The sequence below is a fragment of the Aulonocara sp. 'chitande type north' Nkhata Bay genome, linkage group LG15 (assembly GCF_057382095.1).
Source record: "Aulonocara sp. 'chitande type north' Nkhata Bay isolate Kocher_YH1m ecotype deep benthic linkage group LG15, A_spYH_male_GT1.1, whole genome shotgun sequence".
Lineage (NCBI taxonomy): Eukaryota > Metazoa > Chordata > Actinopteri > Cichliformes > Cichlidae > Aulonocara > Aulonocara sp. 'chitande type north' Nkhata Bay.
In genome coordinates this window covers 39,476,155-39,500,657 of record NC_141358.1, presented here as the reverse complement: position 1 = coordinate 39,500,657, position 24,503 = coordinate 39,476,155, and the positions used below count along the sequence as shown (strand labels likewise).

At 39.4% G+C, this 24,503-nt stretch overlaps 3 protein-coding genes across 5 annotated transcripts; all 3 read right to left on the bottom strand.

Annotated features, from left to right (window-relative positions):
- Nucleotides 1–314: 314 nt before the first annotated feature.
- Nucleotides 315–3,721, bottom strand: LOC147313663 (uncharacterized). 2 transcript variants are annotated; one of them, XM_086263380.1, is made up of 6 exons: nt 3,551–3,721; nt 2,178–2,829; nt 1,832–2,066; nt 691–1,748; nt 522–578; nt 315–419 (listed from the first exon to the last, which is right to left on the bottom strand). In XM_086263380.1, the coding sequence occupies exons 1-2, from the start codon at nt 3,624–3,626 to the stop codon at nt 2,222–2,224; spliced, it is 684 nt and encodes a 227-aa protein (XP_086119506.1). In that variant the 5' UTR covers nt 3,627–3,721; the 3' UTR covers nt 315–419; nt 522–578; nt 691–1,748; nt 1,832–2,066; nt 2,178–2,221. The 2 variants fall into 2 exon arrangements, with proteins under 2 accessions (XP_086119506.1, XP_086119507.1); XM_086263381.1 differs by lacking the exon at nt 315–419 and having other exon boundaries at nt 546–578; nt 691–730; nt 843–1,748.
- Nucleotides 3,722–6,166: 2,445 nt separating this feature from the next.
- Nucleotides 6,167–15,042, bottom strand: LOC147313662 (uncharacterized). Of its 2 annotated transcripts, none has more exons than XM_086263378.1 (2): nt 13,661–15,042; nt 6,167–8,714 (listed from the first exon to the last, which is right to left on the bottom strand). In XM_086263378.1, the coding sequence occupies exon 1, from the start codon at nt 14,299–14,301 to the stop codon at nt 13,672–13,674; it is 630 nt and encodes a 209-aa protein (XP_086119504.1). In that variant the 5' UTR covers nt 14,302–15,042; the 3' UTR covers nt 6,167–8,714; nt 13,661–13,671. The 2 variants fall into 2 exon arrangements, with proteins under 2 accessions (XP_086119504.1, XP_086119505.1); XM_086263379.1 differs by lacking the exon at nt 6,167–8,714 and adding an exon at nt 11,932–13,009.
- Nucleotides 15,043–20,159: 5,117 nt separating this feature from the next.
- Nucleotides 20,160–21,664, bottom strand: LOC147313661 (uncharacterized). The gene is made up of 2 exons (XM_086263377.1): nt 21,489–21,664; nt 20,160–20,767 (listed from the first exon to the last, which is right to left on the bottom strand). Exons 1-2 carry the CDS (start codon nt 21,562–21,564, stop codon nt 20,160–20,162), a joined length of 684 nt encoding a protein of 227 aa, XP_086119503.1. The 5' UTR covers nt 21,565–21,664.
- Between the last annotated feature and the right edge of the window lie 2,839 nt (nt 21,665–24,503).

Below are 24,503 nucleotides of genomic sequence, written 5' to 3'. Positions count from 1 at the left end.
TCTGACCTGCATGTATGAGAACCTTTAATCACATCATCTTTGTAGTGAAATAGCTGATGACTCATTAAACGTTTCCATGTAATTTATCCACAGTGAAAAATATTCACTTTGCTGGATCTGAAAATCACGTGTTCATTTCATTAGACACTAGCAATACCATTAAACTGGACCTTATCATTATCATATAGCACTAAATGTGAGACTGTGTCATATAACAATCATATATATGTAATATGTGTTTGCCTGAATCTTCCAGCACAAACAGAAAGACGAGCTGTTGTCTGAGTATCAACACAAGTACACACCAGAAATCGTTCAGTAAAGACAAATTTAATAAATGAAAGCTGGTGAGAGGGCCTTTGATGTTTCTCTTTGGATCATCCTGTTGTTTGTCTCCCAGTGTCGTTACTGCTCCTCTCCTTTCAAAGACAAACACCAAATAACACCAAATGAGAGTGAATCACTTCAGAAACACTCCTGGTTATTGTGAGCAAACGTCATAACATGATGAATGTATTTACCATTTTACTGAGGGAAAATCTTCTGTGTGGAGTTTCTTCTCATCTTGGCTCTTTTTCCTGACATTTAGAAACAAGAGGCAGAAAAGAAAGAATAAAAGTTAAAACCTCAACAATTTTTTTAATGTTTGGGATGTTTTACAAACAACCTTAAACACTATTTACTACTTACCACTTTGTTCATTCTTGCTGACGTTCACTCTCCTCATCTTCTCTCTAAAGGACAAATGACAGAAAAGAGGGAATCATTTTAGTAACTTTATCAACCAGGTGAGCAGAATTTTAGATATTTATCAATATTCTGATTAAAAGCAGAGTGAATACTTATCTTTTTACGAGAAAGGGTTCAATCCGTCCTGTCTTAGGTCTTAATGTCACCTTGGCTCCTCTGTTTTCTCTGAAAAACAAAAGACAAATGGGAAGAAAAAAATTAGTAAATGATTTCAGCAACTAGAGGAAGTGTTCACTGAGGAGGAGCTGTCATAATAATATAAAATCAATATATACTTATCTTTTTTTTAATGACAGTTTACAGAGCACGCTGGCTTCGCTCCTCCCTCCGCTCCTCTCTGAAAGTTAACTGGATAAAGGATAATAACAATTAATAACATCATCAAAACAGACAAACCTGAAAGAATTGCTGATCAGAGCTGTGACAGAGTCACAGATTAGTTGGATGTATACTTATCTTTCACAATGAGAGCGTTTGCATAGACGTCTCTTCAGGTCTTTTTATTGTTTTCTTTCTGGAGAGGAAAGTGATGAGACTGATGAGGAAATACCAAATACAAAGACTGACAAAGGGAACTGAAAAAGTCTAACCAAAACCTATACTGGGGGAAAACTGTAGGAAACAGAACTACTGAGGCAAGGAAACACGAGGGGACGGAGACTAACACTCTGACAAGGGACAAAGGGAGACTGACACTATATTTACACACAGGAGGCTGATTATGGGAACTAAGGACACATAGAAACACAGCTGAACCGAATAAGAAATGAACAACAAGTCGAAACAAACTCTAATGACAGTTCAACCAGTTTCTAAACACAACAAATAACTTTCAGGATGTTTCAACAATGTGCAAAAGGAGTTCTTATCTTTTTTTGTGAGAGGGCCTTCAATGTTTCTCTTTGGATCATCCTTCCATCCATTTCTTCTGCTTAACCATTGGAGCCATCCCAGCTGTTATGGGGCCAGAGGCGGGGGTATAACCTGGACAGGTCAGTCTAACACAGAGAAACAGACAACCATTCACACTCACATTCAACCTAACTGCATCTCTCTGGACTGTGGGATGAAGCTGGAGTACCTGGAGGGAACCACAAAGGCGCCAGGACTGTCTTGCTCTCAGATGACGCCCGTTCACGCTGCTCTGAAGACCCTCAGTTGTCTTTGGATCAAATAACACCAAATGAGAGTGAATCACTTCAGAAACACTCCTGGTTATTGTGAGCAAACGTCATAACAAGATGAATATATTCACCATTTTACTGAGGGAAAATCTTCTGTGTGGTGTTTCTTTGCAGCGTGACTCTTTTGCCTGACTTTTAGAAACAAGAGGCAGAAAAGAAAGAATAAAAGTTAAAACCTCGACGATTTTCAAATATTTTAGGACATTCTTTTAGAAACAACCTTAAGCACTATTTACTACTTACCACTTTGTTCAGGCTTGCTGACGTTCGACATGCTTCACTGTATATTATAATCTCAAGCGCTTCCTTGCTTGAGTCGGGCTCCGGATGCTGCTCTCTTCCTCCGCCTTCCTCTTAGCACGCTTTGCCGACATATTTAGAAAACGGCAGAGCACCGAAGTGAGAACTCTGCCGTCCGCGCTGTAGTCTGTTACTCTCCAGCGGTTCTTCATCTCAGTGTCCTCTGTTTGGTAAACAGTGGAGATGACTCTGGTGACGGGGAGGCCGTCGACAGTCAGGGTGCGGACACAGTTCCTCCGATCTGCCTTCAGCACAGCAAGATCTGCTTTCTCTGGAAGAACTGGAGTCAGGAAGCGTGGATGAGAGCTGGAGCCCGCAGGCGGCAGCATCATGCCAGCTGGTGAGTCCGTAGGAGGAGAAGGAGTGGTGTTCTCTCTCTGGCTCTGCCTCACATTGACAAATGGTGTCGTCACCAGGTCCCGGTGGAACCATCCTTTAAAAGGTATGCAAGGAAAGTCCTTGGACCCAGTCACCAGGTTATGGTAAAGAGTGAGGACCAGGTGAGGCATGGAGTTCAGATGGCTCCTGCTCAGTTCACGGTTCCTCAAGTTAGTGACGACCATCTGAGGTGCAGTGACTGGACTCACCAGATCAGCTACGAGAAAGCAAAGCGTGCGTCTACGTTAATCATGTGATCACACAAATTAAAGCCTGGATTTAAATTGTCCAGACATGGCTTTACATCATCATAAGCTCTTCCACACACAAACAGTAAGAAGCGCCCAGCAGAACTCATTGTTTATGAAAGCCTTCACATTTTTCACCTGGTAAAAGTTTTCATGTGGTGTAAGGCTGCGTGGATTTTCACTGAGGTTTTAATACGCATTCACATTAAGGAGTAATATCTTCATATTAGTTGAGCATCGATATTTTGAGGATAAAGCAGCTACATTTAGGTGAGAAACCTCCCACCTCCTTATTGCAGGCACACACTGTTTCAATCTCAAACTCATCCTGCAACTCTGTGAACTTTTAAAACTCCAGCTTCTCCAGCTTTACACATTCACAATCTATGAAACGTTCACGTATAACTCAGCGCCAGCAGCCCAAACATGTCAACTCAAACCCTCTACATGCAAAAACGGCCGCGCGCTGACGTCAGCGTCCTCCAACGCCTTAAGTCGTTAGCAATTAAAAAACAACATGGCGCCATCTTTATAGCGTACTGGCACATGTTAAAATTGATGTTACTCAAGTATGAAACATCTCATCCTAAATGTTAACACTCATGAAGTCCTACTTCCAAACAATAAAAGACAAAAATCTAAGTTGTATTTGTTTGCTAGCACTCTGACATATTAGCCTGCTGTACTCACCATAGCGTTGATCTAACACCTCCTCAATGAAAAGGGAGAGCAGGTGCATCTCGCGACTCAAGTTTGAAGAAGTCATTTTGCAAATCCTTCTTGAAGATTTTCAAACGTTAGCTGTAGCTTGAAAAATCCGAGTTTTCACAGCACTAGTGGGAAAAAGCTCCTGTTTGCGCTCAAACGTGAAACCCGAATTCCACTTTTGCCTCCTGCTTTTATACCTGCACTCAAACACGTCATCATCACCATGACACCCAGGGTCACCGAAAATCAATTTTATTTATTTAAAAAAAAGTTCGTCTAATTATCATAGTTTTTAAAATATATATATATTTCTCATTTTATTTTACTGCTTTATTCATCCTTTTTAAAAAATATATTGCCAAACTTTGTCGTTTTAATTCTTTAAAAAATCATTAATTCACCAGTTTACAAAAATGAAGATCGATATCTGAAATTTAAATTAATAAATAAATAATTACAATTGATAATGGGTTTTTAGCATTAAAGAATAGTTTTTCAATGCGCTTTAAATGTTATCAGAGCCGATGTTGTGCCAAAAAGTGATCGCAGTCCAAAAAGTGATTTACGGTATTGAAACGTTTGTTTGTGTCATGACATTTGTAAACAGTTGATGTTTAAGGTGCAGTTCATGTGGAAGCCAGAGGAGGGTGGTGTTGTGCGCATAATACAAAGTGATGGCGAAACCTAAAAGACGGTGTCATGTCTGCTCCCTGAAGCAATCTCATAACAGTTTCAATCTATTTCAAGCCAATTAGCACATTTCTGTTATGAAGTGCAATCATTTTTTGGCAGTAAACTTAAATCCTTTTATTATGAATATCACATTCTCAGATTTTCAAGAGAGACCAGACCAATAGGACAGCAGAAATCACAAAAATATATAAATAACAGTTTTATAAAGATTAAAACAGTAAAAAAAAAAAAAAGACTGGAATGATTATGATGTATAACACAGAATATGTACAATAACAGAGTTATAAACACACCTAGAACACACGTGATACTTTTATTTCATCTATAACCTCTGTGCAAATTTTGTTGACTGCAAAGTGTTTATGAATATGTTTTTAAAAGCTGGTTATCTGACTGTCAGTTAATAGCAATTAAAAAGAAAGCTGATTTTTATTTAAAAAACCCTGAAAACATCACACATGTACAAACAACACACAATTATTGTAGATTCTTCAAAGCCTCCTTATATTCAACACTTGGGTAGGTGGTGTTATACATGCCCTCACAGCACATCAGTCCTCCTGTTTTCACCTTGTCACCTTCATTAAGCTGCTCTCTTTCTACAGAAGGCCCACCGCATGCATGGGGGGGAGGGGGGGGGGGGCGGGGGATACCGTGGGCCAGGGCTGTGGCATCTAATGTCTGGTTGTCAGTGTCCTTTGGAAAAGCAAGTGATTGTCCTCAAATCAGATGTCCCAGCAGATTGATCTAGTTTGCCATGCTGGCAAAAGACCAATACACCAAGACAAACAGCCATTTATGCTTTTTACACAGACAGCCCATTTTTTTTCTATTTAACTAGAAGAATTGTTGTACCACACATTAAAGTTTCAAATCAGTGAAAAAGCAATCGTGCCAAAGAAATGTCATGTGTTTGTTTAAGATGACTGCAATTATGGTATTAACAGAAAACACACATCTCTGTCTCTTTTCTTTTCTGTTTAGTGTTCCACTTACCTTCTAAACTCACCAAGTACTTGCACAATCCTGAGGTTTTTAGAAAAGAACATCTCAGATTAAATAAGGAGGGGATACAGACGTTAAAACTAACCTTTATTACTATGATACAAAACAATATTAATGAAGTTGTTAAAAGTGGTACTTCTTACACACACACACACACACACACACACACACACACACACACACACACACACACACACACACACACACACACAGCTCATTACAAGTGTTTAAAAGTTTGAGTTGTCTGAAAAACTAAAGAAAGAAAAACACAAAAATGTTACAATACAAAAGTTGGAACTTTATTAACACACAGAAATACAAACTGATGGGTTGATAAATATCAAGAAGACAGTACATTTCACATAAAGACTGTGCATCATTTTAAGATGAAAAAATGCAATATGGGGTCAGCCAGAGGATTAATAATCAAAACTAAGGGATTCTGATATTAATACTGCACCGCCTCCAATCTCACTATAAGTTACATCTGTTGAACTGACTTCTTGCTAGCATTTCCAAGGAAGTCAAGATGAAAAAAATAAAACCTAAAAACAGAGGGTCCAATACATTTAACAGGAATTTGTCAAAAAGAACAACAAAAGTACTGACTGTTAATTTTTTATTTTTGACCCTGTAACTCAGTTATTAGTTTGAAAATAAACATTTGTATGTCTTCAAAAAATACTGTAAAGCTTTTGACTCTTAGGGAGTCAGGAGCTACATGACAGATGTTATTTTGAATGACTTGGATATTTGCTGTTTACCAACCGTAAGTCTGCACAACAGAAATATTGTTCTGAAACACATTAAAATACACAAGTGAAAGATGATATCTGTAATTAGAGCTGCCACGATTAGTTGAAGAGTCACGATTTTTTTTTAAAAACTTTATTTATCACATTTTAAACATACAGTCAAGTAAAACAGGGATCACATAAAAGATGACATTGTGGTAGTACAATGAGGAACAGAAAGAGTGACAAGGACAGTGAGACAAAAGTGAGTACAAAAAATAAAATAAATTAAGGGGAACATAAATAAACAAAAGTTTGCAAGAGCCAAAATCAAGTTAGCAGTTTCAATCAGATATAGATGTTAACAGTCTTGAGAGCCTTAGTGTTTTTTGATGAGGAGATTGTCCTTATATATTGTGCAAGTTCCATTTTTAATCCAAGAAGTTCAGGCTTTCTGCCGAGGACTTTGCTTTTGTGTATATGAAATTTTGCCAAAAATAAAACCAAATTTATAAAGAAGAAAGCATCATTGTCCTTGTCTTTAAAATTATAATAGCCAAAGATAACATCCTTATAGTATAGTTGAAGATTAGGGAGAACAGAGTCAGTAATAAACTTGTGGAAATCCTTCCAGAATTTACACGTAAATTTACATGACCAAAACAGATGAGAAACTGTTTCAGGTTGCTCTTGACAGAAGGTACAATTTACATTTATTTCAGCCATAAATTTGGACAAATATTGTTTGGTAGGGTAAAACTTATGAATCAACTTAAAGGAAATCTCTTTAATTTTGTTTGTTAAGAAAAACCTTTGTGGTAAAGTCCAAACTTTTTTCCATTCAATATCTGTTACAAAATTGGCCCAATAAAATATGGCTGATGGAACAGAGACCATTGCATCCTGAAAGAGAGATCTTATTTTGGTATTTATAGACTTATGAGAGGAAGAGCAAACATTGCCAAGAGAAGAATGTAACACATCCGGGGGAGTGACCTGTAGTGGAGCACTGTGGGAGCATCTGTGTAACATGGACAGACCAGATGGGATGGCATCGAACACTATTGAGAATTCTTTAGGCGTTATCGGTACATCTCCTGAGGAACTCAGAGTAATTATATAAGAGTCCATCTTCTCTATATAACTGACTAACCAAGATTATTCCATTATTAAACCAGTTATTTAAAAAAAAAAGTTTTATTTTTATAAATAATATTGCAGTTATTCCAAATAAAACAGTTTTGTGGAGAGAAATTGTGTTTGTAAATCAGCGCCCATGCCAAAAGAATTTGTTGATGAAAGTGAGAAAGTTTCAGTGGTATTTTTGGAATACTGTAATTGCAGAGCAGTAGGAAGTTAAGGCCGTCTAAATGAGAGAACACATGATGTGAGATAAAGTTCCAGATAGAAGTGGGATTTCTTAAATACTTTTTAATCCAGTTTATTTTAAAGGTGTTGTTAAGAGCACCGAAATCAATAAAATTTATACCTCCTTTATCATATGAATTTAAAGCTACTGATTTACGCAAGTAGTGAGTTTTATTTTTCCATAAAAAATTGTATAATAATTTGTTAATTGACTTACAGGTTGTATTATCAACATGTAGTGACTGGGCAGCATAGGTTAGACGGGAGATACCTTCAGCCTTCGATAGCAGAACTCTACCCTTCAATGACAGGTCTCGCTGTAGCCAATGATTAAAGATTTTTTGGGATTTATCTATAATAGGAATGAAGTTTGTGGAGCATCTGGATTGCTCATTTTTTATTATTTGAATTCCAAGGTATCTTACAGAGTTTCTTACAGGTATTCCATGAATTGAAGTTGCTAAACAACTTTTAACTGGTAAAAGTTCACATTTATGCAGGTTGAGTGAAAGTCCGGAGGCTTTAGAGAATGGCTGTATATTGTTAATGGCCACTGAAACTTGCGAGGCGTCTCTGAGGAAGAGAGCTGTATCGTCTGCCAGCTGACTTATGAGTATTTCTCTGTTAGCAATGACCAGGCCTTTTAAAGAACTGAGTTTAATGTGTGAATTAAGGAGTTGCACAGAAAGAAGGAATAAATATACGGATAGGGGGCAACCCTGCCTCACTCCACGCTTTAGAGAGAATCTTGGGGAAATACCAGTGGCAAGCTTTATGGAGCTGTTACTATTGGAATACAGTGTCCGAACGGCATTACAGAAGGACTGACCAAACCCAAATTTATTTAAAGCAGTAAAAATAAACTCATGCTCTAAGGAGTCGAACGCCTTTGTTGTAAAGGCTCACCTTTCAGCACATTCACTTCACCAGATGCACCTTGTTTCTTTTCCTCACCTTTGATTGGGTGTGGTGCTTCGCCTTAATTGCACTCACCTGTCACTCGTTATATAAGGACTGCACTCACCTACCCCTCACTCTTTCTTCACTCCCACATGGGGCGGCAGCTGAGAGAGAGCAGTCCATGTGTGTCTTTCTTTCCTTTATCCGTTATACAATAAAACAACAAAACCTGCAAAGATTAATGACTGCTTATTTTCATTCTAATCGGATGAGCCCATGATGACGACTACTGAAACCCTGAACCAACCTTCCTCCAAAACATGGTCCTCCGAGCCGGAGTAGCGTTAGCGTCATGGATTCACAGCAGCCATTGACTGAAGATTTGAGACATTCTGGTCGTGATAGTCGACCTCCTGCCCACCTGCAGCAGTATGACGTTCAGTATCCTGGAAGTAGAAGTGCTCGATGTGATACAGAGAGTCAAACAGAATGCCAACATAGTGACAAAGACACACATGGGCTGCAGGATCCTGTCGGAGAGTCAGAAAGACAACCAGAGACATCCCCTGCTCCTTTACCCACCAATCAAGATGAGGTGATGAGGGAACTCCTGATGACAATGAGGGAGATTAGGCAATTCATGATTCAGTTATCTCCTCCCCATTCTCACAGTTCCTCCAGATCTTCAATTCACACTGTCTCTGATGAAAGCAAATCCTCTGTTTGCGGTTTACAAGCCATTCCCCAAACACATCAGCAACATGAGCAGTTCCCAGTGATTGATCCAGCAACATGTCAATCACACTCTCAGCCCCCCCAGGTTAGCCGTCACTCTGGTGCAGTTCTGGCTGCTAGCCCTTCTTTCCCTAATTCAACAATATTAGATGCTGCAGTTCCTTCAAGTGGTTTGCCTAGACTAGTTTTTCCTACACCAGATGAGACTCCTTTTAATTTCCTGGCCACACCACTGCAAGGTCCCCACCAGATTTCATGTGTTCAACCTGCTGTTCCTCTAGATGAAGACCCCGCTCAACCTCTCGTTTGCATTCCAGAACCAAGGCAGCACCCTCCTTTAAAGCAGCAACCAGCTACATCTGATGGTTTGCATGCACAAAAACCTTCGGTACCCATTACTGCTAGTTCTAGTCACCCTGTTAGCACTAGAACACATGTGTATAAGCTTGAGGGTCCTTCTTTCCCAGACCTTACCAGAGAAGATGAGATCCAGTATAGGCTGTTACGAATGGCCCTTACTAACCTGCTTGACCCTCATGAGACAGAGCATTTCAAATATCATGTCCTTCTTGATCATCTGAAAGTAGACCAAGCTAAACGGTTAGCTATTTCCTTTTCCTATGCTCCTGACCCATACACTCAAGCCATCAAAGCTCTTGATGAGCGTTATGGGCAACCAAGACAGCTAGCATTGAAAGAGCTACGGAATATACTGGAGCTTCCTCCTATCAGAGCAGGTGATGGTCAGAGTCTTGATAATTTTGCTCTTCGTGTACAAGCTTTAGTTGGTTTGCTTAGCACTATGGGTGATCAAGGACGGACAGAACTAAATTGTGGCTCCCATGTCGATCGCCTACTTGAAAAGTTGCCCGCAGAGCATTCCGGTCGCTTCAAACGGCATATTTACAGGGAACAAGGAGATACGATGTATGACTTACCTTTGTTCTCATCCTGGTTGCAAATTGAATTCAAGTGTCAACCAAGAAAGGACAGTCCTGTTTCATCCTTTAACCAGCCACGACCTGCCCATAAGTACACCTCTCCACTCACAACAATATTACATGGGACAAATGCATCCGATCCTGTACAGGCAGCACAACCCATCATAATGACTAAGGCAAGATGTGCATATTGCTGCTCACCTGAACACCACATTAGCAAGTGCCCCGAGTTCATTAACAAGACAAAGGATGAGAAAATAAACTGGATAAGGAGAAACAAACGGTGCTGGCGTTGTGCTAGAACTCATCAGGCTGCGAAGTGTGATCTGAGGAAAGCATGTGCCACCTGCATGGAAAGACATCTACAGATCCTATGTGAGGTGAATCAGAGACCTAGAACTGAAACTGTAAGTTTCCAGATTTCTCCCATCGCACATCCAGAGAAAACTTACACAATTAATAATGCCTTCGCTACAAGTCACTTAGCACTTTCAGACCACACCTACCCCGTATCCTCTCTTCAACGGAGATACAAGCATCTTCAAGGTATCCCATTAACCTTCATTAACAAAGCAGCTCCACTACTGCTCATAGGCTCTGATCATACCCACCTTATTACGCCTATTGCACCAGTTAGACATGGACCATTTGGATCTCCTGCAGCAGTCAAAACCCGCTTAGGATGGACACTCCAAGGTCCAATCACAGACTTCCAACCCCCGAGCAGTTCCACGCATGCCCAATGTTTGTTCACATCTTCCAGTTCAGGTTCAGGAGAACCGCTCCAGCACATCCTTGTGTCCGCTGATGGCTCTGAATTCATTCAGCCACCTCATACTCGACCATCAGCAGTACCTATGTCGTCACCGGCAGTGCCACTATCACCAGTTCCACCGCCTGTGGCTGCCATTCCGCCAGTGGTCAGGGCGCTGCCTGCTCCTGCATCACCTGGTCCTGCCTCTGCCAAGCCCCGTACATTGCCCCCAGCACCTGCAAAACTGCCCAACGGTCTGCAGGTCTGGGCCTGCCGCTGCATCCCACGCGGTTGGCATTTGGACCTGCTTTGCCGTCACCGCTGGTTACATGGTCGGCCCCCTGAACTGTCTAGCCTGCATTGTCAATCTCTAGGTCAACCCCCTGAACCTATATTAGACCTGTAGCATGTCTGATTCCTCTGCCCCCGCTTTGTGAAAAAGAGCATCTCTAATCCTTTGAACATATTTCTCAGTAGAAATATGGGGGCGGCTGTTGTAAAGGCTCACCTTTCAGCACATTCACTTCACCAGATGCACCTTGTTTCTTTTCCTCACCTTTGATTGGGTGTGGTGCTTCGCCTTAATTGCACTCACCTGTCACTCGTTATATAAGGACTGCACTCACCTACCCCTCACTCTTTCTTCACTCCCACATGGGGCGGCAGCTGAGAGAGAGCAGTCCATGTGTGTCTTTCTTTCCTTTATCCGTTATACAATAAAACAACAAAACCTGCAAAGATTAATGACTGCTTATTTTCATTCTAATCGGATGAGCCCATGATGACGACTACTGAAACCCTGAACCAACCTTCCTCCAAAACAGCCTTGTAGAAATCTAAAAAAAGAATAAGACTATCATCCTGTACAAGTTCTGGGTAATCTATTATGTCTAAAATTAATCTTTTGTTTGAGATATGACGATTCTGCATGAAACCAGACTGACTCTCATCAATAACTTGATCTAATACAGGTTTCATTCTATTAGCCAGAATTTGTGCCAATATCTTATAATCATTATTCAGTAATGAGATTGGTCGCCAATTGTCTAAGAGCAAAGGATCCTTTCCTGGTTTTGGAATGAGGGTGATCAAACCTTGACATAAAGTGGGAGGGAGTGCACCTCTATCCATACTTTCCTTAAAAACTTCTAAAAGAAACGGGGCTAAACTGTCAGCGAACTGTCAGTTCCAGGTGATTTGTTAATCTTTAGATGTTTTATAGCATCTGCAACCTCAATCAAAGAAATTGATCTGTCGCAAAGCTGACTATCCTCCTCATTCAGCTGAGTAATTTTGTCTAAAGAATTTTAAAAAGTCAGACAAGCTTCAGGGCAATAACTAGAAGAATAAAGTTTGCAATAAAAGTTTGAACAATATTTTGCTATGTGCTATTTGCTATGCTCATCTAACCTGTGCTGCAGGTCAACCAGTTCTATCTTATCAGATTCACTGAGGGTGTCTATTGGTTTGGAAGTAAGGCATATGATCTTTTGTATCACTTGCGTCTCATCAGATCTTCTTTTTTTTGCTAAATCACTGCTATATTTTCTAAAGAATTTTCCAATTTCATATTTCAAAAGTTCCCAGTTACTACAAAATGTATTATTTGTGAGAGCTTTACTCCAATAAAGTTTAATGAATCTCTGAACTTCACAAATCACTTCTTTATGCTCAAGAATGGTACTATTTAACTTCCAGTAAGAGGTTTTAGTGATTAGGGAGGATGACAACGGGATCGATAAGCTAACCATTTTGTGGTCTGAGAGTGGTGTAGGATAAATATCCGTTTTAACTTTTTCTAAATCTTATAAGATAAGCCAAAAATCGATACGTGAGTGTCTGGTTTGAGTCTTATTACACCATGTATAAGCTATCTGAGACGAATGAGAATCCCTCCAAGAATCGACTAAGTTGAATCTTTGTGCAAACAGTCTTATGAATGAGTTAGAGTCTAAACTTCTAGAAGGCCATCTGTCCAAATAGCTGTTAAACACTGTATTAAAGTCTCCACCAAAAATAATAAAAGAATTGGGATATTTCGATAACCAGCGCAGTAGGCGCTCCTCCAACCTATCAAAATATAGTTTATTCTCCCTCTGACAGTTAAAACCATACACACTGACTAAAATATAGATAGAGTGTGCAGCCTCAACTATTAGAAAAATGTAATGACCATCTTTATCTATGTCAGAATTCAAGATTTTACCATTAAATCTTCCTTTAAGTATGCAGACACCAGCAGCATGCTCTGTACCATGGGACATCCACAGATCATCTCCCCATTGCGATCTCCAAAATGTTTTTTCTTGTTCTGTTGAGTGAGACTCTTGTATAAAACAGAAATCTGAATTGAACTGCTTGCAAAACAAAAAAGATAGCCTTACATTTAACATTGTTTCTTAAACCTCTTGCATTTAAAGAAATAACAGACAGAGACATAATGATAGTAACAAAAATTAAAAGTGACAAATAAGAAAAAGCTTAGACCAAGTAAATGAAGAACAGTTGAATTGGGAACCTGGTCACTTAAGAGAGTCCTATATAAGATGAGAACTGCAACCCCTGAGTAAGGAAATTGTGAACTTGAATAATAATAGGAATACAATAGCCTAAAACAATAAAACCAATGTGGTAAAAATAAATAAATAAAATAAATAAACGCTTCACATATGAGCATTGAAAGGGAGCTTAATAGAAATTTTCTTGCTCCATTTAAATAACTAATTATTCAAAAAAAGAATAAAAATAAAAAAAAATAAAAAGAAGCTTATCCAGCTTGCTCATAACATTTTCAGTAAAAATATTGCAGCCAAACTGAAGACCAATAAACTTATAACAAATAAACTGCATCAGTTTAACTCTGATCGTTTTATGAGTCCAACAACAAAAACAAACAAACAAAAAAAGAACGGCAGTGAAACCAAGTTAATCTTAAGATACTTCAGTTTTCACCTCAAAATACCTTGGATCAAATTATAGGGCTGGAAAAATCTCTTTTCCCTCCACGAACGCACGACCTCCTACGAAGAACGCCAGCTTGTTTTCTTTGCGCGCAGCTTCCACAGACGGCCAGAGTCTGTTTCTTCGGGCGCGGTCGTCAGGGGACAGATCCTCAGCCAGCTTTAGGTTGTTACGTTTCAGGTAGGTGGACTTCTTAGCAGCGCGCCAGACAGCATCGCGGTAGATCCTGGATGTAAACTGAATGATGATTCCCCTGGGTTGGTTGTTGTTGGACCTCTTGGGACCGATGCGGTGGACGGTGTCAACGACGTCGGGGGATTTATCTTGCATCTCCGGTATGACTGATCTACAGACTTTGATTACCTCCTGCCGCACGTCCTGCTTGTCCCTCTCGGTCAGACCGTAGAGCTTCAGATTCCAACGCCGTGAATAGCTCTCCAGGTGAGAGATGCGCTTTTCCTGTGCTTCAGCGATTGCTTTATATTTTTCGAGCTGTGCCTCAACACTGACAACTCTGCTCTTCATATCATTTAACTCAGCACAGACAGCATCAAATGACTCCTTAACAGCTGTGATATGTTCAGTGTTCTCTTGGACAGCTTTTTTCATCTCGGAGATGGCTATGGAGTTGTCACTCACCATTTTTTCAAGTGTCTGAACTCGAGTTAATCAACATGGTAAGTGATGAGAGCTGGGAGAGAACCGTAGATGTCTCCGTATCCGCAACTTTTCTTAGCTTACCAGCGGGAGAGGCACATGGAGTGATAGGGAGAGGGGGAAACTCTTCTTCCATCCGTGAATACTGAAGCGGTTCGGAAACTGCCTCCAAATAGTCGTGCATGGAGTCGATGAGAGTATTTTTAGTGTCGGCGGGCATCTCAGTAGCGAGAGAAGACTGAGCAGCTTGGCTAACATTAGCAAGCTTGCTAACGGAGCCACTGTTAGCATGCAACTTCTTAGATTCGGTCTTTCTCTTCTCGGGTTTGCTCATTTTGGTTCACAAATAGATACCAAAATGAGACGTAAAAGATGACTATTGCGTAGGCGTAAATAAAGTCTCTGTTCACTGTGTGTAATATATATTTTTAAAAAGGCCAGGTTCGCAGAGCTCAGCGATATGTGACTGCTCAGAGCGCCATCTTGGGCTCCCCCCCTCGAAGAGTCACGATTGCGTTGACTATCAAAAGTCGACGCGTCGTTTGAAGCTTTGTAAGATCCCAAAAGACGCAGGAATAAGTAGCAGGATTTAAGAGTGTAATAACGGACTGAAACAGAAGATGGCAGCACTGCATGTACAAGGATGCCAGCTGCCGTTAAACCCCGAAGAAGAAGAAGTAGCTGTGTCCCAGAATTCATAGCGCAGCCCAGCTCAGTTTCCAACAATGGCGGCAGCTAGTTAGTTTTAGTATTACTCTTATTATTCTTTATACTAGTGATGGGCAGATGAAGCCTCATGAAGCACTGAAGCTTTTCATCCAATTGGTTCACCCCAACGCGAAGCTTCTTGAAGCTTCATTTGCTCTAGCAGGACACCTACTGGACGTAAAAATATTAGTTGGCATGAATTTGAAGAGTGTGGCATTTTGCACACAGCCTGTAAATGTCAACAACAAAAGGAGTGTGTAAAACATGTATATTGTAGTGATGGCAGTATACTGTGTATATTTATACTGGCAGTATGGAACATGATTATTTGGAAATGCCTAAAATGGAAATGATCATATACTGTGAGGTGAGGTGTGGACAGTGGTTGTGCTTTTGTAACATTGAGGCAAGGACAGTGATTAGTGTTTAGGGGACACATCATTGGTTTTTATTTAAAAATAACAGTTTCTCCACTGTGGCAGGTCGTAGGCGATTTTTTTTTTTTCTAAACTGTCTCTAACTCTCCATCAAACGCCCACATTTTGAATGGGGTCTGAGGGGTTTATACCGCTGTCATAGCTCGCGGCAAAGTTCGAACCGCTTCCTGAACCAGTCACGTGGTACAGCCGGGCAGCGAGGCTTCGGACGTCATCATTTTCAGCTCCTCCCATAAATGAAGCAAGCCTCGATACGCGCTTCGCGGAAACGCCCCCTCCATTACTCGACACACGCTTCGAAGCCTCGATACAATACGTCACATCACTACTTTATAGGTCACAAAATAAACGTTTCACATATTTTCAGGCGAGACTGTAACTGTGTAAACCTCAAATATCTGCTCAGTTTATCAAGACACCACATATTTTCAAAAGCGCTCCGACGTTTTCGGAGACGTCTGTTACCCACTAGCTCGATAGCGAGCCGGGGGCAAGGCTCACTAGAGCCGTGAGAACACCGGACTCCTGGCAAATCGTTTTCAAACCCACCGCAGTCTTTCGCTACTCAGGTTAAACATATATAGGTCACTTAGATAACTTAAAAATGTTATCGTTTGGCTTTTTTTTAGTATTTTATTTGTTCCTGAGTAAATCGGTTTGGCTGAGATTAAAGTTATAGTTTCTGTAAGCAAAGCAAAACTGTTTATGTGAAAAACTGTAAAATATAATTTCCGTGTTCTGTAAAATATAATTTCAGTGTTCTTTTTACATTTCATAAGAGTAAAATCCTTGTAGGAGTAAATGTATCCAAGCTTCTGACAGATGTGACAGATGTTTAACTTATTGTTGTTTACTTGTAGTGTACAATAAATAACCAAAAACACAGGATTATTCTGCAATGCTTCATTACTCACTAATGTTACAAATGTTGAAAGGTAAAAGTGTTCAATAAAATCCTAAATATTGCAAAATGCTGTAAGAACTCTTCTTTCGCTGCTTTAGGACACATCCCATTATATTGACTACTGTACACACACTACTTAATATTTAAGATACAAAAAATACTGGTTTCTGTGCATGCATCTGCAGTGAAGGTGTGTGTTTTGCCATGCAGCTTTTACTTACTTAGCACTCTTCTTCATTTTGACTACCATGAAGTTAAGCCAAAAAAACAAGAAAAGAAAAACGATTTTTCTGGTATCTGAACTATAACAGTTCCCTGAACTACCTCTGATAGTGTCCTCATCATGATAATATTCCCTTTATTTATGATTAGTTATCTTTATCTTCAGAGGTGTGGGTGACAGTTTTAGTGTTTGCTTTAAAAAACAAAAAACAAAAACTTGAAATATATATATTCTATATACATATATAGAGATGCTCACTCCTGATTGGACACTGAGCTGCACCACCTTCTCCTTCACTCCTCCACCTTGCTGTCCTCTGTGCTCTCTCTCCTCCATCTCCAGGGAACAAATCAGAGTCTGAGCACCAAACCTGTGGACTGTTAGTCTGCAGATAAGAAGGAAAACACACAGAATTCTCATGTTTGCCATTTTTCATACCGTATTATTATAGTATATTAGTTTACCAGTCCAACAGATTTATTTTCCCAAATGGATCATTACAGCTTTTGCCACACTGGTCCACTTGATTGTCAAAGTGTATTAGCTCTTTATTATTTCTTTCTTTTCTTTACCTTGAAATGATTACAATCAGAACGGACAGGACTGGGGATGGGAAAGAGAAAGATGAAGAAAAGAGAAGTTGGGAAGATGCTCAACAGAAGGAGATGGAAAGCAAAAAGATAGGAGAAGAGAGACACAGAGAGAGAAGACACTAAAAATCTGTTTGATCACCTGCTGGAAAAATAAAAACAAGCAAAAAGAGAAAAACACAGTAGCGAAACCACAGCAAAAACCAACATAAGCACAAGTTATAGTAAATAATAAATATCTCCACATCCCGGAAGGGCCTGATCGAGCCACAGGGGCCATAAACTGACAGTTTATTTATAACTAGAAATAATAAAGCAGTTGACGTGTTTCAGGCTGTGACTTTTAGTATCTGTTGGTACTTCATCACTTTGAATAAGTGTAAGTCAACACCAGGCCGCACTTTCAGTCTTTCCATTAAACAAATGACCAACAATCCATTGTTTTCACCATTAAACAATAAAATATGCTTCTTGACTCCTTGATGCAGGTGCCCACCTACGACCTGGTTTATTAATACTAAGCTAAAGAGGAAAGCAACTCACTGTAGTTCTCACAGCTCAGGACAAGCAGACACCTGATGTTGAGTGACTGAATGGAACTAAAACAAGAATTCATAATTATGTTTGTCTGCCATGAACACGTGATGATAAAACTCTGCATATGCAGTCAGGAGACTGATGACCTGTGAAATGAGCTGTTAGAAATGTGCAGATATGTGTAAACATTGATCAGCATTTAACATCCAGGATGGAGCAAAACTTCTGACCTGCATGTATGAGAACCTTTAATCACATCATCTTTGTAGTGAAATAGCTGATGACTCATTAAACGTTTCCATGTAATTTATCCACAGTGAAAAATATTCACTTTGCTGGATCTGAAAATCACGTGTTCATTTCATTAGACACTAGCAATACCATTAAACTGGACCTTATCATTATCATATAGCACTAAATGTGAAACTGTGTCATATAACAATCTATATATGTAATATGTGTTTGCCTGAATCTTCCAGCACAAACAGAAAGACGAGCTGTTGTCTGAGTATCAACACAAGTACACACCAGAAATCGTTCAGTAAAGACAAATTTAATAAATGAAAGCTGGTGAGAGGGCCTTTGATGTTTCTCTTTGGATCATCCTGTTGTTTGTCTCCCAGTGTCGTTACTGCTCCTCTCCTTTCAAAGACAAACACCAAATAACACCAAATGAGAGTGAATCACTTCAGAAACACTCCTGGTTATTGTGAGCAAACGTCATAACATGATGAATGTATTTACCATTTTACTGAGGGAAAATCTTCTGTGTGGAGTTTCTTCTCATCTTGGCTCTTTTTCCTGACATTTAGAAACAAGAGGCAGAAAAGAAAGAATAAAAGTTAAAACCTCAACAATTTTTTTAATGTTTGGGATGTTTTAGAAACAACCTTAAACACTATTTACTACTTACCACTTTGTTCATTCTTGCTGACGTTCACTCTCCTCATCTTCTCTCTAAAGGACAAATGACAGAAAAGAGGGAATCATTTTAGTAACTTTATCAACCAGGTGAGCAGAATTTTAGATATTTATCAATATTCTGATTAAAAGCAGAGTGAATACTTATCTTTTTACGAGAAAGGGTTCAATCCGTCCTGTCTTAGGTCTTAATGTCACCTTGGCTCCTCTGTTTTCTCTGAAAAACAAAAGACAAATGGGAAGAAAAAAATTAGTAAATGATTTCAGCAACTAGAGGAAGTGTTCACTGAGGAGGAGCTGTCATAATAATATAAAATCAATATATACTTATCTTTTTTTTAATGACAGTTTACAGAGCACGCTGGCTTCGCTCCTCCCTCCGCTCCTCTCTGAAAGTTAACTGGATAAAGGATAATAACAATTAATAACATCATCAAAACAGACAAACCTGAAAGAATTGCTGATCAGAGCTGTGACAGAGTCACAGATTAGTTGGATGTATACTTATCTTTCACAATGAGAGCGTTTGCATAGACGTCTCTTCAGGTCTTTTTATTGTTTTCTTTCTGGAGAGGAAAGTGATGAGACTGATGAGGAAATACCAAATACAAAGACTGACAAAGGGAACTGAAAAAGTCTAACCAAAACCTATACTGGGGGAAAACTGTAGGAAACAGAACTACTGAGGCAAGGAAACACGAGGGGACGGAGACTAACACTCTGACAAGGGACAAAGGGAGACTGACACAATATTTACACACAGGAGGCTGATTATGGGAACTAAGGACACATAGAAACACAGCTGAACCGAATAAGAAATGAACAACAAGTCGAAACAAACTCTAATGACAGTTCAACCAGTTTCTAAACACAACAAATAACTTTCAGGATGTTTCAACAATGTGTAAAATGAGTTCTTATCTTTTTTTGTGAGAGGGCCTTCAATGTTTCTCTTTGGATCATCCTTCCATCCATTTCTTCTGCTTAACCATTGGAGCCATCCCAGCTGTTATGGGGCCAGAGGCGGGGGTATAACCTGGACAGGTCAGTCTAACACAGAGAAACAGACAACCATTCACACTCACATTCAACCTAACTGCATCTCTCTGGACTGTGGGATGAAGCTGGAGTACCTGGAGGGAACCACAAAGGCGCCAGGACTGTCTTGCTCTCAGATGACGCCCGTTCACGCTGCTCTGAAGACCCTCAGTTGTCTTTGGATCAAATAACACCAAATGAGAGTGAATCACTTCAGAAACACTCCTGGTTATTGTGAGCAAACGTCATAACAAGATGAATATATTCACCATTTTACTGAGGGAAAATCTTCTGTGTGGTGTTTCTTCGCAGCGTGACTCTTTTTCCTGACTTTTAGAAACAAGAGGCAGAAAAGAAAGAATAAAAGTTAAAACCTCGACGATTTTCAAATATTTTAGGACATTCTTTTAGAAACAACCTTAAGCACTATTTACTACTTACCACTTTGTTCAGGCTTGCTGACGTTCGACATGCTTCACTGTATATTATAATCTCAAGCGCTTCCTTGCTTGAGTCGGGCTCCGGATGCTGCTCTCTTCCTCCGCCTTCCTCTTAGCACGCTTTGCCGACATATTTAGAAAACGGCAGAGCACCGAAGTGAGAACTCTGCCGTCCGCGCTGTAGTCTGTTACTCTCCAGCGGTTCTTCATCTCAGTGTCCTCTGTTTGGTAAACAGTGGAGATGACTCTGGTGACGGGGAGGCCGTCGACAGTCAGGGTGCGGACACAGTTCCTCCGATCTGCCTTCAGCACAGCAAGATCTGCTTTCTCTGGAAGAACTGGAGTCAGGAAGCGTGGATGAGAGCTGGAGCCCGCAGGCGGCAGCATCATGCCAGCTGGTGAGTCCGTAGGAGGAGAAGGAGTGGTGTTCTCTCTCTGGCTCTGCCTCACATTGACAAATGGTGTCGTCACCAGGTCCCGGTGGAACCATCCTTTAAAAGGTATGCAAGGAAAGTCCTTGGACCCAGTCACCAGGTTATGGTAAAGAGTGAGGACCAGGTGAGGCATGGAGTTCAGATGTCTCCTGCTCAGTTCACGGTTCCTCAAGTTAGTGACGACCATCTGAGGTGCAGTGACTGGACTCACCAGATCAGCTACGACAAAGCAAAGCGTGCGTCTACGTTAATCATGTGATCACACAAATTAAAGCCTGGATTTAAATTGTCCAGACATGGCTTTACATCATCATAAGCTCTTCCACACACAAACAGTAAGAAGCGCCCAGCAGAACTCATTGTTTATGAAAGCCTTCACATTTTTCACCTGGTAAAAGTTTTCATGTGGTGTAAGGCTGCGTGGATTTTCACTGAGGTTTTAATACGCATTCACATTAAGGAGTAATATCTTCATATTAGTTGAGCATCGATATTTTGAGGATAAAGCAGCTACATTTAGGTGAGAAACCTCCCACCTCCTTATTGCAGGCACACACTGTTTCAATCTCAAACTCATCCTGCGACTCTGTGAACTTTTAAAACTCCAGCTTCTCCAGCTTTACACATTCACAATCTATGAAACGTTCACGTATAACTCAGCGCCAGCGGCCCAAACATGTCAACTCAAACCCTCTACATGCAAAAACGGCCGCGCGCTGACGTCAGCGTCCTCCAACGCCTTAAGTCGTTAGCAATTAAAAAAAAACATGGCGCCATCTTTATAGCGTACTGGCACATGTTAAAATTGATGTTACTCAAGTATGAAACATCTCATCCTAAATGTTAACACTCATGAAGTCCTACTTTCAAACAATAAAAGACAAAAATCTAAGTTGTATTTGTTTGCTAGCACTCTGACATATTAGCCTGCTGTACTCACCATAGCGTTGATCTAACACCTCCTCAATGAAAAGGGAGAGCAGGTGCATCTCGCGACTCAAGTCTGAAGAAGTCATTTTGCAAATCCTTCTTGAAGATTTTCAAACGTTAGCTGTAGTTTGAAAAATCCGAGTTTTCACAGCACTAGTGGGAAAAAGCTCCTGTTTGCGCTCAAACGTGAAACCCGAATTCCACTTTTTCCTCCTGCTTTTATACCTGCACTCAAACACGTCATCATCACCATGACACCCAGGGTCACCGAAAATCAATTTTATTTATTTAAAATAAAGTTCGTCTAATTATCATAGTTTTTAAAATATATATATATATTTCTCGTTTTATTTTACTGCTTTATTCATCCTTTTTAAAAAAAATATATTGCCAAACTTTGTCGTTTTAATTCTTTAAAAAATCATTAATTCACCAGTTTACAAAAATGAAGATCGATATCTGAAATTTAAATTAATAAATAAATAATTACAATTGATAATGGGTTTTTAGCATTAAAGAATGGTTTTTCAGTGCGCTTTAAATGTTATCAGAGCCGATGTTGTGCCAAAAAGTGATCGCAGTCCAAAAAGTGATTTACGGTATTGAAACGTTTGTTTGTGTCATGACATTTGTAAACAGTTGATGTTTAAGGTGCAGTTCATGTGGAAGCCAGAGGAGGGTGGTGTTGTGCGCATAATACAAAGTGATGGCGAAACCTAAAAGACGGTGTCATGTCTGCTCCCTGAAGCAATCTCATAACAGTTTCAATCTATTTCAAGCCAGTTAGCACATTTCTGTTATGAAGTGCAATCATTTTTTGGCAGTAAACTTAAATCCTTTTATTATGAATATCACATTCTCAGATTTTCAAGAGAGACCAGACCAATAGGGCAGCAGAAATCACAAAAATAAATAAATAAATAACAGTTTTATAAAGATTAAAACAGTTAAAAAATGACTGGAATGATTATGATGTATAACACAGAATATGTACAATAACAGAGTTATAAACACACCTAGAACACACGTGATACTTTTATTTCATCTATAACCTCTGTGCAAATTTTGTTGACTGCAAAGTGTTTATGAATATGTTTTTAAAAGCTGGTTATCTGACTGTCAGTTAATAGCAATTAAAAAGAAAGCTGATTTTTATTTAAAAAACCCTGAAAACATCACACCTCTGAAGTAACACATTGTGATTCATGTACAAACAATACACAATTATTGTAGATTCTTCAAAGCCTCCTATTCAACACTTGGGTAGGTGGTGTTATACATGCCCTCACAGCACCGGCACATCAATCCTCCTGTTTTCACCTTGTCACCTTCATTAAGCTGCTCTCTTTCTACAGAAGGCCCACCGCATGCATGGGGGGGAGGGGGGGGGGATACCGTGGGCCAGGGCTGTGGCATCTAATGTCTGGTTGTCAGTGTCCTTTGGAAAAGCAAGTGATTGTCCTCAAATCAGATGTCCCAGCAGATTGATCTAGTTTGCCATGCCGGCAAAAGACCAATACACCAAGACAAACAGCCATTTATGCTTTTTACACAGACAGCCCATTTAACCAGGGAACTTGACACAATGTATTTTTTTTTCTATTTAACTAGAAGAATTGTTGTACCACACATTAAAGTTTCAAATCAGTGAAAAAGCAATCGTGCCAAAGAAATGTCATGTGTTTGTTTAAGATGACTGCAATTATGGTATTAACAGAAAACACACATCTCTGTCTCTTTTCTTTTCTGTTTAGTGTTTCACTTACCTTCTAAACTCAACAAGTACTTGCACAATCCTGAGGTTTTTAGAAAAGAACATCTCAGATTAAATAAGGAGGAGATACAGACGTTAAAACTAACCTTTATTACTATGATACAAAACAATATTAATGAAGTTGTTAAAACTGGTACTTCTTACACACACACACACACACACACACACACACACACACACACACACACACACACACACACACACACTCGGCTCATTACAAGTGTTTAAAAGTTTGAGTTGTCTGAAAAACTAAAGAAAGAAAAAGACAAAAATGTTACAATACAAAAGTTGGAACTTTATTAACACACAGAAATACAAACTGATGGGTTGATAAATATCAAGAAGACAGTACATTTCACATAAAGACTGTGCATCATTTTAAGATGAAAAAATGCAATATGGGGTCAGCCAGAGGATTAATAATCAAAACTAAGGGATTCTGATATTAATACTGCACCGCCTCCAATCTCACTATAAGTTACATCTGTTGAACTGACTTCTTGCTAGCATTTCCAATGAAGTCAAGATGAAAAAAATAAAACCTAAAAACAGAGGGTCCAATACATTTAACAGGAATTTGTCAAAAAGAACAACAAAAGTACTGACTGTTAATTTTTTTATTTTTGACCCTGTAACTCAGTTATTAGTTTGAAAATAAACGTTTGTATGTCTTCAAAAAATACTGTAAAGCTTTTGACTCTTAGGGAGTCAGGAGCTACATGACAGATGTTATTTTGAATGACTTGGATATTTGCTGTTTACCAACCGTAAGTCTGCACAACAGAAATATTGTTCTGAAACACATTAAAATACACAAGTGAAAGATGATATCTGTAATTAGAGCTGCCACGATTAGTTGAAGAGTCACGATTTTTTTTTTTAAACTTTATTTATCACATTTTAAACATACAGTCAAGTAAAACAGGGATCACATAAAAGATGACATTGTGGTAGTACAATGAGGAACAGAAAGAGTGACAAGGACAGTGAGACAAAAGTGAGTACAAAAAATAAAATAAATTAAGGGGAACATAAATAAACAAAAGTTTGCAAGAGCCAAAATCAAGTTAGCAGTTTCAATCGGTTATAGATGTTAACAGTCTTGAGAGCCTTAGTGTTTTTTGATGAGGAGATTGTCCTTATATATTGTGCAAGTTCCATTTTTAATCCAAGAAGTTCAGGCTTTCTGCCGAGGACTTTGCTTTTGTGTATATGAAATTTTGCCAAAAATAAAACCAAATTTATAAAGAA

Excerpts from the sequence above, each read along its gene's own strand:
- LOC147313663 (XM_086263380.1), bottom strand. The coding sequence starts at position 3,626 with ATGACTTCTTCAAACTTGAGTCGCGAGATGCACCTGCTCTCCCTTTTC. Across the intron at positions 2,830-3,550 it reads GGTGTTAGATCAACGCTATG|CTGATCTGGTGAGTCCAGTC; the intron begins GTGAGTACAGCA and ends GCTTTCTCGTAG.
- LOC147313662 (XM_086263378.1), bottom strand. The coding sequence starts at position 14,301 with ATGGTGAGTGACAACTCCATAGCCATCTCCGAGATGAAAAAAGCTGTC.
- LOC147313661 (XM_086263377.1), bottom strand. The coding sequence starts at position 21,564 with ATGACTTCTTCAGACTTGAGTCGCGAGATGCACCTGCTCTCCCTTTTC. Across the intron at positions 20,768-21,488 it reads GGTGTTAGATCAACGCTATG|CTGATCTGGTGAGTCCAGTC; the intron begins GTGAGTACAGCA and ends GCTTTGTCGTAG.